The sequence below is a fragment of the Antedon bifida genome, chromosome 2 (assembly GCF_963402885.1).
Source record: "Antedon bifida chromosome 2, ecAntBifi1.1, whole genome shotgun sequence".
Classification (NCBI taxonomy): Eukaryota; Metazoa; Echinodermata; class Crinoidea; order Comatulida; family Antedonidae; genus Antedon; species Antedon bifida.
In genome coordinates this window covers 7,134,072-7,149,917 of record NC_136227.1, presented here as the reverse complement: position 1 = coordinate 7,149,917, position 15,846 = coordinate 7,134,072, and the positions used below count along the sequence as shown (strand labels likewise).

Below are 15,846 nucleotides of genomic sequence, written 5' to 3'. Positions count from 1 at the left end.
AATAAGTTATGTTTACCCTACTCTCAAAGAAGGCTCATACTATGGCTTTGTTTGTCTGTAGGTTTAACATGTTTAAACAGTTTACATTAATAAACTTCTACAATAAACACATGTTCCAAAGAAATGACAATATCATATTTGTTATAATGTTGTACTTTATTAACTATGAATAAATGCAGATTTATCCTCGTGTAACGGGAAATCACGTTTTAGACTTGTGATGTTTTTTTTATGTATGCTATGTTCTTGTTTGGTTATTGTATATTTGGCATGATAATATACAGTTTACAAATCATTTCGATACAATTTTTACTGTATACTATCACTATTCAATAGTAAATGTGTTACTATATTAGGCCTACACCAAAAAAAAATAAACGCATCCCAGACTAAACGCATACCTCGAATAAACGAATAATTTTATTAAATACGGTATTGGAATAATCGTTAATATTATTGTATGATCTCGATTGTCTTCCTAGTTATGTAAACGTTAAATAAACATCGTCAAACATAAAGTCAAAACCTAAACTATTTTATTGTACCACAAATTAACCTTAAATATTAAGTTCATTTAAATTATTTATTATTATAATTAATTATACACCCTCTATTTCTAATAAAAATAAATAAAGTAAAACTACAATGCAATGATGATAAAAGACTGAAAGTTACCAAAGAAATTAAGAATTACACAGTAATTATGAATTACACATTGCTATAAACGTTGATGTAAATTAATAGTATATTATTGCAGAGAATGCATAGGCCCGCTTATAATGCAGTTATTATTATACGACATTATTCGCCATCACTAAATAAACCTGATAATTGAATATAAACAGCGATTACGCCTTTTTTATTATAATTATATTTGTTTTCACAAGTTGTTATTTTTAATTAATAATTAATAATGTTCGACATAATTTGAATATTATTTTAGTGTTTTATTTAACCATAAAAGTGTATGTCGTAAGGTTAATGAAGCTAAGCTTATTAATCATTATTTAATAATTAAATATTTTCACTGTTTTGTCTCCATTTGCCACTGCTACTCTACGTGGATTGTGTGATATGATGCATAATCCATTAGGAGTGTTGATTCCATCTTCTGCTTTATCAATCCTTTTAATGAACTTTCCACTATTACTAAATAGCTGTAGTTTGTCGGAACTTGATATTATGATATTGTCATTATCATCAACTACTACTCCTTTTGGGTACTTCACCTTACCATCTTCATCGCCCACATCGACAAGAACTTTAATAAACTTTCCTTCATTATCAAATAGATTTAAGCAGCATCTGTTATAGTCAAGTGCAAGAATATATCCTTGTCTTGTAAGGGTGACATCAATGATAGCAATTAAACGCACGTGAGGCCTATAACATGGTGCTATTTTCTTAATGAGTTTGCCGCTTTCAATTTTTTTAACATGGCTACATTATCATTATCAGTTACATACATGACACGTGATGATTCATCCACATAAATACCATTTGGACATGTCAACTCTCCCTTACCAAATGATTTAACCACCTCACCATTCACAGTGCATATTGTGATGCAGTTATTACCACGATCACTGAATGCTATATTACCCTTGTCTATTGTAAACATTCTTTTGACCCACACACCTTTTGATAGTGTAACCTTACCAATGTATTTATCTGATTGCTTGTATTTGTGAATGATATTGTCAAAACATGAAACAAGCAAGCAATCGTCTTCATATTTAACTACATCATAAACACCTTTATCTATTTTCATAGTGTTTAATAATCCTTCTTTCTCTACTTCAATAGTTATTGGTGACTTCTTAATGTGTTCACTATCAACTCTAACATCAACCTTGCAAATCCCTGCACTTGTACATCTACCTATCACAGTATAGTCACCATTGTCTTCTTCTTCAACTTGACTGATGATAGTTTCTCGCGTTGGTTGTGTCAATGTAGCTTTTAAGTCGTTTGCGTGTATTTCGCATTCATAAGTTTGTATTATTTTAACATCAATTGCTTGACCAGTTGTCATACTCTCAGCTCCTTTTAATTCTAAATAGTCTGCCCTTGATTGTATAACCATTCCAATATCCTTCTGTATTCTGTTTTAGGTACTGCCTTGATCCTATCATCTAGTGCTGTAATGACGTCATTACCGGATAACATTGCCGTTGCTTCATTGCCCTTCCCTAGGTGGTGGAGCAAACCGATGTTTGTATTTATATACGATATCGTCGTTGTCACATCCTCTATTTCGGTATCAGTTGCCGTCCTCTTGATTTTGTACATTGACTCCACTTCACTTTTTAATTTGTTTCCACTTGCTGGCAGTGTGTACAAGTCTATGGAATATAATTTTATGATTGTATGTATTTACTAGTGATATCTTCGGCTTGTGGAGTGTAGAGTACATTTTGAAAGTACAGCGGAATCAATTAAAGGAAGTAGGCCATGAGAATAAACAAAATGTTTGGTTTGATTTTAAATATTAGTACAAATTTAATTTTTTAGCAACATCCTGTTAAGTTTATACATTGTGAGTTAATATTTGTATGCAAGGAATTATAACTCCTTGGTTATGAATGACTTTTAGCAGCACTGGAACTTCAATATTAACTTATTTTCAAATATGGTCAAATGTCCAACATTTTGAATTCAAATTTGCTAATAAAGTATTGAACTTAAGGAGCACGATCTGGTGATGCCTGTAAAGAAATATAATCGGAAAAAATAAACGCCTCCCCGAATAAACGCATAGCTCGAATAAACGAATAAATACGGTATTGGAATAATCGTTCAAATTATTGTATGATCTTGATTGTGTTCCGAGGTATGTAAACGTTAAATAAACATTTTATACCGTATATAAAATAATCGGGAATAAAACTGGAATAATCGTGTATTAACTGTCATGACCGTGATCTTTAAGTGTTTCAATGTGTGTAAACGTTAAATGAACATTTTAAACTAATATTCTAATTCAATTATTGGCCGTAATGCAAATATTTCTTTTTTAATTTAACCTAACGTTTACTATGTAACACAAAGAAATAATTATAACTAATCATACAAGTTATACAGTACCTGTCAACAACAGGACGACTGGTGGCGCTACACAGCGTCACCAAGATTTTACAGACCATTCCAATCCAAACGTTTGTGGTAGTTGACAGCATAAAAACGAAACGTCACTAAGATATTTAGACTCGTTGCGTCTATTTTTTTTCATTTAACAATTTTTATGTTGGCTCTACACATGTGATTCTGATCAACGTAACATATACATTATGAATGTAAAAAAAAAGACGAAAATTTGTGAGAGATATTTTTATTCGTGTACGAATTGTATCGATCTACCTTCCTACACAAACAAACAATATCTAAAACTGAAGCGATGGAGAAAGATAAAATTAAGTCAAAACCTAAACTATTTTATTGTACCACAAATTAACCTTAAATAGTAAGTTCATTTACATTATTTATTATTATAATTAATTATACACCCCCTATTTCTATTAAAAATAAAGTAAAACTACAATGCAATGATGATAAAAGACTAAAATAGAAAATAATAAGAAATTAAGAATTATATAATAATTATGAATTACACATTGCTATAAACGTTTTTTGCAGAATGCATAGGCCTGCTTATCTATACAAAATATATACTAATGCAGTTAATATTATACAGCATTATTCACCATCACTACATAAACCTGATAATTGAAAATAAACAGTTTCACAACATTCAAATAAAATGTTATATTATTAAATAGCGATTACGCCTTTTCTATTATAATTATTTTGTTAATAAGTTATTATTTTTGTTATTAATAATTAATAATGTTCGATATGGTTTGAATTTGATTTTAGTGTTTTATTTTACCATACAAGTGTATGTCGTAATCTTAATGAAGCTAAGCTTATTAATCATTATTTAATAATTGAATATTTTTACTGTTTTGTCTCCATTATTTGCCACTGCTACTCTACGTGGATTGTGTGATATGATGCATAATTCATAAGTATATTTGATTCCATCGTCTGCTTTATCAATCCTTTTAATAAACTTTCCACTATTACTAAATAGCTGTAGTTTGTATTGACTTGATATTATGATGTTGTCATTATCATCAACTACTACTCTCTTTGGGTACTTCACCTTACCATCTACATCGCCCTCAGCGACAAGAACTTTAATAAACTTTCCTTCATTATCAAATAGTTTTAAGCAGCTTTGATTAAAGTAAAGTACAAGAATATTTCCTTGTCTTGTAAGGTTGACATCAATGATATTTATAAATCCAGAACCCGTAGTATCACATTGTGCTATTTTCATAATGTGTTTGCCACTTTCAATGTTAAACATGGCTAAATTATTATTATTAGCTACATACATGACACGTGATGCTTCATCCACATGAATACCACGTGGATATGCCAACTCTTTCTTACCAAATGATTTAACCACCTCACCATTCATAGTGCATAATGTGATGCATTTATTCTGATCATCACTGAATGCTATATTACCATTGTTCATTAGGAACATGCTGTAGACACACACACCTACTGATAGTGTAACCTTACCAATGTATTTACCTGATTGCTGGTATTTGTGAATGGCATTGTCCAAACATGAAACAAGCAAGCAATCGTCTCCATATTTAACTACATCTTGAACATCTTTATCTATTTTCATAGTGTTTAATAATCCTTCTTTCTCTACTTTAATAGTCATTGGTGACTTCTTAATTGGTTCACCATCAACTCTAACATCAACCTTGCAAATCCCTGCACTTGTACATCTACCTATCACAGTATAGTCACCATTGTCTTCTTCTTCAACTTGACTGATGATAGTTTCTCCTGTTGGTTGTGTCAATGTAGCTTTTATGTTATTTGCATGTATTTCACATTCGTCAGTTTTTATTATTTTAACATCAATTGTTGGTAATGTCATACTCTCAGATCCTCTTAATTCTAAATAGCCTGCCCTTGATTGTGTTACGATTCCGATATCCTTCTGTAATGAAGTAATGTGTTTATTGTTTTTAACAAATGTAATCTCAGCATTAACAGGTTTTGTTTTAGGTACTGCCTTGATCCTATCGTCCAGTGCTGTGATGACGTCATTACCGGATAACATTGCCGTTGCTTCATTGCCCTTCCCTAAGTGATGGAGCAAATTGATGTTTGTATTGATATACGATATCGTCGTTGTAACATCCTCTATATCGGCATCAGTAGTCTTCCTCTTGATTTTGTACATAGCCTCCACCTCATTTTTTAATTTGTCTTCACTTTCTTTTATTCTTGTTACCAAATCCTTGACGTGGTTTTGAATTCCCTTCAAACTCTTTTCTCTGTTTTCATCTAGTTTCTTAACACGATCAGTCATTACTTTAAGATCATACTTTAATTTAGTTATACATCTTTTTGCCTCTCTCTCTAATCCTGCTGATGTTTGTTTAAATGTTTTAAACGCATCTTTTATGCTGATAGTCACGTGTTTGTCTTTTCCCTCCCATTCCTTGTGATCCATGATTGAACAGTGTATACAAATGGCAACATTGCATATTTTACAAAACACAGTTAAAGGTTCATTGTGGACAGAACACAGAGGCGGGTGCATTGCATTGATTTCACTTACACTCATAGATCGAACATCTTCCACTAAATGCAACTTGTGGTTTTTACAAGCTGGAATGTTCTTATGAGCATCACTACAATTGTGGCACAAATACCGTCTGTTCAATTGTTTCTAACAAATTATTCGGGAATTTGGGCTGGAATCACATCTAGTTAAGAACATAGCTTGTAACGGAATACCAACAACGTAAAAAGATACAGTATAAATAACTAGATACAGTATAGTACTTAGGACAAATCTAGCACTCAGTCAATTTATAAGTATACATATTTGTTTTGTCATCATTTGTCACTGTCGGTGTACGTGGATGGTGTGATACGACTGATAAGGTGCTGTTATCAATCGTTTTTAATAAACTTTGTATTATCATTACTTACATAGTAGAATTGTATGATATACTTATTACTATCCTTAACCCATTACTAGAGAGCTTTTTGATTTTTGACGAACTATGACCCAGCAAACACAAAACGTTTGTAAAACGTAATCGAAACGTTTGCATTTGGGTTTTTTAAGGTTTGGTTTTTCTAAAACGTTTTAAACACGTTTCTTCAACGTTTCTGTGTAGAAATAAATTTTATACTCGAACAACGTTTGCATCAAAACGTTATAAAAACGTTATAATAATGAATGCAAAAAACTAAAAAAGTCTGTCAAACAGAAGAACGAAATCAAAACGTTTAGGCCTACAGAACGTTATAATATAACGAAATAATTACAAATTTTCAGAACAGTTGTGATCGTCTTTTTGAAACGTTTTAAAAACGATTTTAAAACGTTGTTTTTAACATTGCAGTTTATGGGAAATTACGTTACACGAAGACATAGAAAAAAACGTTATAATAACGAATGCAAAACACTAAAAAAAGTCTGTCAAACAGAAGAACGAAATCAAAACGTTTAAAGAACGTTATAATATAGCGAAATAATTACCAAATTTCAGAACAGTGTGATCGTCTTTTCGAAACGTTTTAAAAACGATTTTAAAACGTTGTTTTTAACATTGCAGTTTATGGGAAATTATTGTTACACAAAGACATAGAAAAAACGTTATAGAAAAAACACAAAGGTATTAATAAATCAAAACCTTGAAAAAACGTTATTTAAAAACTAAATTGTTACCAATCTTTAGATAAAATGTAAGCGTTTTTTTACAAATTTTTAAAAGCGTTTTTAAAACGACTTTATAAACATTGCATTTTCAAGACAATACATTTGCAGCAAAACTTTATAAACATTTTTGTACAAAACTAAACACAAGGTATGAATCAAGAGAAATCAAAACCTTGAAAAAACGCCACAAAAAACTTTATAAAAATGTATGCAAAATTTACAAACACAACATGTGTTTCCAATAAAGTAAAACCATCACGTTAATATTATCGTTGTATAAAAATCGTTTTTGCGAAATGTATCAAAATGGCACAGCTAAACTTGAATCAACAGAACAAGGCATTTTATAGCACTTCGAACAATGTTCAGAAGATTGATCGTTTTGTGAAACGTTTTGAAAACGATTTAATAACGTTGGTTAAAATTGCAGATTAATTTTAAAAATAAAACGCTATTTCATGGTAAGGAAAAACCGGTAACGAACATAATTATTGAAGACATGAGTACCAGTGCGGTGAAATAGCAACACGGACGAGTGCTATTATTGAGATTACAAGGTCAGATCCCAAGGTCATTACGTCATACGTTCACTGGCACGTCAACGTAAATGCCCACTAAATCTAAACGTTCTTATATCTGTCGACGAGAACAGTCGAATACGACCCATGTGAACGTGACCGTCGTGTGCACGTTCACTCAATCTTAAAGTGCCTATTAAAACCGAAGAGATGAATGAGACTTATGAAAGTATAAATAAATATTCGTGATATTATTCAATGTTTACACATACGGAATGAAGATGATCTATGTTATAGAAAATTGAATACGATACTTTAAAAATCAGTGCTAATCCTAACCAAGAATAGGTCTACTACAGGATAGACCGAAGAACTTACTAACTACTGTAACTTACCTTTTACCAATATATATTATTAGTGTTTGATAGTTGTAGACAGGCGAGCCGAATTGCTTTCAAAATGGATCCGATATGATTGAATAGTTGTATTGGTATGGTTGTTGTGCCGTTAGTGTAAATGTATTATACTAGCATGATTGAGTCTTTTATGCACAGTCTATTGATAAAATATCACAATATTGTGCTTTATGCCGAAACGTTTGAATATATACTTACTAAGGCACAATGATATTATTGAAAAGAGTTGGTTATTTTTATCCCACTCTCGAACAGGGATTAAAAGAAAATAACAACCAGCGTTGGCTGTTTAACAGGAAGCCATACTCTAGTAAAAACAAATTATCTGTAGGCCTACGAACCCCATGGTTCGAAGTGGTAGCAATTACTTTGTTTTTTATTAACATCAACTAACTGTAATACATTGTTATACTGGGTTAACCAAACACGTGAAAACAGATTATAATATTAATATAATTTTCGTTTTGTTGAACAGAATCAGCAATATTAATGATTAAAATAAGTTCTTGCGCCTTTCTTAAACCATGGAGGAACTATTCAGAATTCCTACATCGTCGTCAATGACAGACGTAATGGCTGTTCTATTTAATGTCACATATTGTTTAATCTCATTCTCCACTATTCCACCCGATTCTCGGTATTCTATTTAGATTTCTCTAGATAGGAACATTTCGTAATACAGTTTGTATATTTCGGATAAACAGTATAGTCGGGTTTGTGGTACACTTTGTGTTCCAAAAAGGAAATGATGTACAGTTGAGAGTATCTCGACGTTTTGGGGTAGAAGCATAAAACCGAAACGTCGAGATATTATCAACTTTATTTTTTTCTTTTTTTTAAACATAGGATGGATTTGCTACTAGTAATCATTATATCCAGTAGCACCATAGATTATTAACCATTCTAAGTAATTCTTATATATGAAAAATGCATGTTTTATATATTTATTGTCGATCATTATCGGCCTAGTATAAATATGCCTTTAGCCTATCAACAAAGTAAACATTTCAATACTCTGATTATTATGTTTCTTAAATCCAGTTAGAAAACATTGCGATATACAGTTTGTGAGAGTGAATACACAGTCGTTCTTCTAGTTATGTGATGGCGCTAGTTAATCTTCGTCATGCATGATTACTTTATAAAAATGATAATGTAATGTACATACATGTAAAAACGACGTAACCTACGTATAGCATGAAAGGCTATCGTTGTAGTAAATGAAGTACGAATGAACTTATATTGTTGTCATTACTTTGTACTTGTACGTGAGAATTCTGGACGGCAGCATAATAGATATATCAAACTTGATCACAATAAAATCTGATATAATAAGGAAAGTATCACATGTCAACCTACCATTAGCTAATGTAAATCAGGCTATCTATTATAAAATTGTTACCATACTAGATTAAAATTGACCATATCATTGCTATTGGAAATTTTCTTCTTGTACTTGTATCTCATATGCAGTGTACAAGCCAGGCTCCACCATAATTAAATTCACCTTCTTCTTTGTTTTTGATAAATAACCTGAATCTATAGTAACCTATGTTGCTTAATTTAAACGTTATAACTATTTTATTACGATGTATATCTTCTGTGGAATAAGAAACATTAAACTCATCTTTGAGATCTTCCGTTTGCTTGTGAAAATTCAATCTTCCAAGAATCTTTCCACGGGTACCAGATGTTAAAGTCAGTGTTGTGTCCTTGCCTAGAGGAGATGAAATAACGGCAGATTTTGGCTGAATAACAGAAAACCCATAGTCAAAAAGGGTCTGTACAGGGCCCCATGGTCGGCTTTTGTTTGAGGGAAGTGGTAGTGACTGTTTTTTCTTAGCATCAACTAACCAACTACCAATGCAAGTACCACTAAGTTGACTAAACACGTCAAGACAATAAAACCCACACATGGGTAGATAAAACTTAAATGTATATAATATTGTGTCATCATTTTGTTGAACAGAATCAGCCACGACACAATCATTCAAATCAGTACCGGAGCCATTCTTAAACTTAAAAGTAATTCCTGTTCGTCGTTTAATCGTTGAAGCTATCACTAAACCAGGCTCTTCGTCTTTTTGATAAATCGTAGAAGAAGTTGGCGATTTAAGTTGTAGATTATGAGCAATCATTTTAAATGTACAAGGCCCCCATGCTTTGTTTTTGCTAAATGCAAACACGTTGCCTTCATATGGTTTAATAACATTAACAAGCCATCGGCCTATAGAGTCTTTAGTTGTTGTGTCAGGTTTTCTTGCAAATAGTTTGAATTCATAAAAGCCAATGACGACAACACGAAATCGAAATTGTATGTTAACAGTTGACCCTTGTCGATGTGTTTCAGCATAAACCCATTTTTGTACTTTTTCATTGTCCTTAGTTTTCAAGGAATACAGTATCTGTGTGTTTTCATTTTCATTTTTTCATTATACTGTATTTCAAACTTACTTTCTTTGTTGGTGCATACGATTTCAGAACCTTTTGTGGTGTCTAATATTATCTTATAAGTGTCAAATCTGTCATTTGGTCCCCATTGTTGGAATGGCAAGTAGGGTAGTAACGGCGTATCATTTTTGTTCTGTATCAAATACCTAGCACCGGTCTCATATCGATTCATAGACACGTGTTCTTTGCTTAATCTGGCGCGCAGTTTCAACGAATATTCTCCAATGGTAGGACATCTTACATTGAATATAACCTTTTCTGGATAAGAATCTGCAAATACATATTCTGTAAGATCATTACCATTGTCGTTTCTAAAACTGAATGTGATCGGCTCACATTCTGGTCTTTCGATTGTAAATATAGTGTATCCATTTACTGTTTCAATAATAGGATATGTTACAGATGATTTAAATCCTCCGTCGATAAAACTTGAAACTGATCCCAGAAAATATGTAAAGTCTGGAAATAGTTGAGAACCAGTAACACCCGTCGCATGCACTATAAATGCCATTAGCTTATCAAGCCCATCTTTTTTCGCACGGTCCGACAGACAAACAGGCTCACCTAATAATATGATCTTATAAACTCCAGCATGTGGCAAACGTAGTAATAATGTTGCCGTGTTTTCGTTTTCTAATAATGCTGTCGAATTTTTAACTGTCTGATTCGTTGCTTCGCATTTTAAATTATGTTCGTATGTCATCTTGTATTTGCTGTGAAATATCAGCTCTATTCTATTGGAATCGGTTTTTATACAGCCTTCAGCTAGCGATGGTTTTACACATGACACCTAAAACATATAACATTAGTAAAGTATATTATTATGTGGAAACGTGAACAGTCGGAAGCAATTGTTTTTTTACAAAAATGTACCTTATAAAAATATGCTGATGGGTATACCCGCACCTGATTCATCCATTCATCGACATCACTTACTGGATCTTCAACCATTGCAAGTGCACTGTCGTCTGGTTTGTGAGAATAACGAAACGTTTCGGGCGGTGTCAGGAAGTAGCCCTCGTTCCAACGGAAAACATATGTATATATGCCATTAACTTTCTCTGTTACAACATGAAAATATCAAGATTACCACTCATTGTTGTTACTAAATTTAATCTGGCTCAGTGCGTCCGTAGCTGAGAGAGGTATATGTTAAAGTTTCTTAGGAGAACCTCACAGCCATATTGATAGAAGAAGTTTTTTGCATTATCTTTTTTACTGTTAAAATTGAACTATTAGTTTGTACAACCTTAAAAAAAATAATCTGGGTTCTCTATCATACAAACCTCCTGGTTTCCTGAGACCTCATTCCATCATTTTCTTGAAACTTCGTACATACTAATATTTCATTGTTATTTGTGATTTGATGAATAAATGTATTTGTATTTGTTTATACAGGGTATATACCTACAAAACCAGATGCCCAAGTGGCATCGCACAAAAACCACGTATTTGATATCTTGACGCGATTCCACATATGTCTGGATATTCGTTTTCTTCCATTCACGTCATCGCCGATTTTGTATTTCTTTACTATACCTGAAATTTTCTCACAAGGTAGATCACACAATCTAAAATTAGAAATATATTTTCCTTGTTAAAAACGGATCAACACGGATGATGTTAATTAATTTTTCTAAGTCACTTGTTTTATACATTATGAAGAAAATGAAATGAGCTAAAATTGTTAATTAGTTTGTGTATATGTAGACCTACTATGTACTGCTTATGTAGGCCTAGGAAAAAATAGTATTACAATTACAATTGTTTATATTTTTATATTATTTTGTAGAATTTATTTTGCTACCAATTACTTCATTTTCGGTTTGTCATGTTTTTTATCACAACCAAAACTAATGTTCAAATAGTATGTAGAGTGTTTTTCTTACCGACACATTGCGAAGACCAGATTTGAATATCCCGCGCAGACACCAGTACATTCGTTCAACACGTCCTGGGGATCTGATGAGCCGCGTTGGCCGGTTGCCAGGTAGTTAACGTCATACTTTATATTGGTAGCTATCCATCGTATTATTACGCGCGCCTTATCATAGTCGCCTGATGTTGGCTTCATCAAATAGTCCACTAAACCTTTAATGTTCCGTTTTAGTGGTTCTGGGGCCTATACAAGCATGTAACATCACATGTTATTTAAAGAATAGGCATATAGGCGACAAAATCATCACTCTAAAGCAGTAATTTACGTGTATTAAATGAAGGTAAAAAGTACGTAGACCTCTAAGTTAGATGTGTATGGATGATTGATTTACTGTGGAAGTAATTCTTAATTAAGAAGTTATTCTATTATATAATATTCAGTTCACATAAAGAACCAAGCGTATTCATTGTAAACGGAAATAAGAATGGATTTTTTTTGCATTTAAACAATTGTAGGCCTATAGGCTAATTTGTATGTTAATGTTAAGGAAATTGCAGTAGGCCTAACATATTAATATTTAGAGACTGGTTTATCAAAATATCGAGAGTTTTTTTTTCCCTTGTATTGCCAAAACATTACCGGTATATAAAAGAAAATGAAGAAAGTCAAAGCAGCAAATGCACAAAAGTGAGCTAAATTACAAAGTCAAAACGTGCATGTAACCTGTTACATGTCTGTAGTTAATTTTGGAAAAAAAGGACCACAAACCCAATACTTTACCAATTAGGCCTATAGGACTTCTATGATGTGAAGTACCTACCTTCTCCACATATTGATCAAGACGATTCACGGTATCAAAGCCAGGATAGATGGCTTTATGTTCGGGTGTAAAGAAATGAAAGGCTTGGCAGGCATCACTATAAGGTGTAAGCTGACGTTCTTTATTGCTTGTTTTTTTCGTTGTTTCTTCATCTGCAGTATTACAAACTTTAATATGCCTATCAGGAATATGAGTTGCATTTACTATACTTGATGTAGTCGTACTTTTGGAAGACCCACACCCCATAATGTGATAGATTTGCAATCCGATAGCCTGAAATGAATAATAATAGCTATTAGAAGTTGTAACACTGACTGTACTGGCTGGTACACCGAAGGCAAGGAAACTAGTACCCTATTGTTTTATTTCAATTGGAATGGGCCTACACTTATATAAATCTAGGCTCACGAACACTACCCTGAACGGTATAATCCATTTTAAGAAATTCCGAAATCCTGCATGAGGGGATAAGCTTCGCTTGAGAAAGTCTGTATAATACAATTGGAATGGGCCTACACTTATTTAAATCTATGCTCATGAACACTACCCTGAATGGTATAATCCATGTTAAGGAATTCCAAAATCCTGCACGCGATAAATAAGTGAGGAAACACACCCGTAGCACTTAAGTATCTGGTGTACCAACACCAAACCAAACATAGTTTTAGACTATAGCCTAACTTTTTATTACAATAAACACATTGTTGTTCGAGAAAAAAGAACTTACTAAGAATAGATAACAGTTTCGGTATATCTAGTTACGGTATTACTTGATTCCTGACATCAGCTGTGAGGCTACGCTGGTGGTTAAGTTGAGTAATGATGAAATGATTGTTAAAACGTATTTCAGTTAAAAATCAGTTTTAGTCATGTGAATTGTGAATTTGCTCTTTATATTTGCAATGGGCCTATAAAAAATAAGATAATAATGTTTACTTTACACTGGATACAATGTACAACATGTTTGTTACCGTTGAGATCTCTATACAAACATATTTGAAGTTGTTTGCTGTATTGTAGAATTATGACTTCAAGTAGGCATATTATCAGACGATGCGATACTTATATGTATGCTTTATATACTGTAAGTAGGCCTAGACCAGGCGATAATACGATATATATGAGGGCTTTATATACCTTGTTAAAGGGTTACATTTCCCCCAGGAATTTTCTTACTATATATTTTTATTGTCCCATCGTCAGCCATAACACAATCACTCAAATCAGTCCTTGAGATATTCTTAAACGGGAAAGTCTCGGTATCTCTATTTCAACATAAAACATAAACAATTCAAGGCAAATACAAATCCATAGCAACCAAATTTGCTAAAGTGGGTATTTTTTTGTACAAAGTAGTACGTCAATTACAAACTGTTTCATATAACATTTTACCAATTAAGAAATTAAAAGGAAATTGTAAAAAAGTTAAAAGCAAACCAAAACAGTATTAGTTGGAAGTAGTTCCTTTACGTCTTCGTGATGTGAATATATCGATATTGTTAGCGGTTTAATTTGTAAATTATTAGCAATAATTTTAGATGTACAATGACCTCCATGCCACCTAACCTCTAATTACCCCCTTTTCTATCGTGAGTTTAATTGTTATTAATACATCGTTTAGAAATCAATTTTAGACGTACTGTAAATTGACCCCTAATTGTAAACATGATACTAGACTTTCCCCATAAAGTCTGTAGATATTGACTTTTTTATGGTAGCTCACCAGTCAGCGTTTCGATTGTTGTCTGGAAATACTGTATTTTAGAAATGCTATACGTATGAAACGCCATATATGCCAAACTATATTTTGAAAATATTTAGTCAAAACAGATTTGAAGTTAGACAAACACGATGCTTTCATTAAGGTAAATGTTTCACCTCTAAATTGCATATTTAGAGTATTTTTTTTTCTCTCTTTCGTGGAGAAACCGACTTTTATTTCGTTCGAAACATTTAGTAACATATAAAAATACATATTATTAAAATATAAAACATTGCTATACAATACGGTACTTAAAAGTTCCTACAGTAAATTTGTAAAAAAAGACTTTAAAACTTATAGCTTAAAAAAAATATAATTTAATAATAATTTTTCTTTCACATTATCCCATTTCTTTTGAGCCTTATGTATATATTGCAAGCATTATTTGTTTCTTTTAAATTTGTAAGTTTAACACGGGTCAAGACTCAAAACTGGTTAGTACTGTTTGAATGCTATTTTCTGTCTTCAGTCAACGTCAGTCCATAATTAATATGATTTTAAACAATGGTTTGTTTTGCTTACATTATTGCAGAATTTTAAGTACATAGTTTAATAATTAGAAAAATATTCAAGTTGGAAATGAATCGATGATAAAAAAGGGTGACAAAGCAGTCACGGGGTTCATGTACGAGGCCTTATTTATTGTTGGAGCCAACATAATATTATTTTTAGCTATTTTTTCATAAATAAAATACCGTGTTTATTCGAGTAAACGGCCCGCGCTTTGAATAAACGCCTCCGTCGAATAAACTCCCCCATAAAACATCATTTTGAATAAACTCCTCGGGTCTTTATTTATTTTCTTGAATAAACACCCCGCCAAAAGCATATTATACATTTCTATTTGTAGTAGAATTTATTAATTGACAAGATAATATACAGGTTACAAATCATTTCGAAACAATTTTTACTGTATATTATCACTTTTCGATATTAAATGTGTTACCACATTTCACCCAAAAAATAAACGAATACCTCGAATAAGCGAATACTAATAAATACGGTATTGGAATAATCGTTCAAATGATTGTATGATCTCGATTGTGTTCCGAGGTATGTAAACGTTAAATAGACTTTGTATACCTATACCTTTAAGTGTTCCAATGTGTGTAAACGTTAAATGAACATTTTAAACTAATATTCTAATTCAAATCTTGGCCGTAATGCAAATATTTCTCAACATAAAGAAATAATTATAGCTCTAAGTAATCTTAAAAGTTATACAGTACTG

General features: G+C 32.1%; 2 protein-coding genes across 2 annotated transcripts in view; both read right to left on the bottom strand.

Moving 5' to 3' along the window:
- LOC144836057 (uncharacterized) overlaps positions 1 to 15,846 on the bottom strand; it is a 107,077-nt gene that overhangs the window by 12,434 nt on the left and 78,797 nt on the right. The gene's annotated exons all lie outside the window — the stretch shown is intronic.
- On the bottom strand, positions 776 to 5,520 carry LOC144836065 (uncharacterized). Its single transcript, XM_078691243.1, has 2 exons — positions 4,475 to 5,520; positions 776 to 1,540 (listed from the first exon to the last, which is right to left on the bottom strand). Exons 1-2 carry the CDS (start codon positions 5,402 to 5,404, stop codon positions 1,397 to 1,399), a joined length of 1,074 nt encoding a protein of 357 aa, XP_078547369.1. The 5' UTR covers positions 5,405 to 5,520; the 3' UTR covers positions 776 to 1,396.

Excerpts from the sequence above, each read along its gene's own strand:
- LOC144836065 (XM_078691243.1), bottom strand. The coding sequence starts at position 5,404 with ATGACTGATCGTGTTAAGAAACTAGATGAAAACAGAGAAAAGAGTTTG. Across the intron at positions 1,541-4,474 it reads TATGCACTATGAATGGTGAG|GTGGTTAAATCATTTGGTAA; the intron begins GTGGTTAAATCA and ends GTGAATGGTGAG.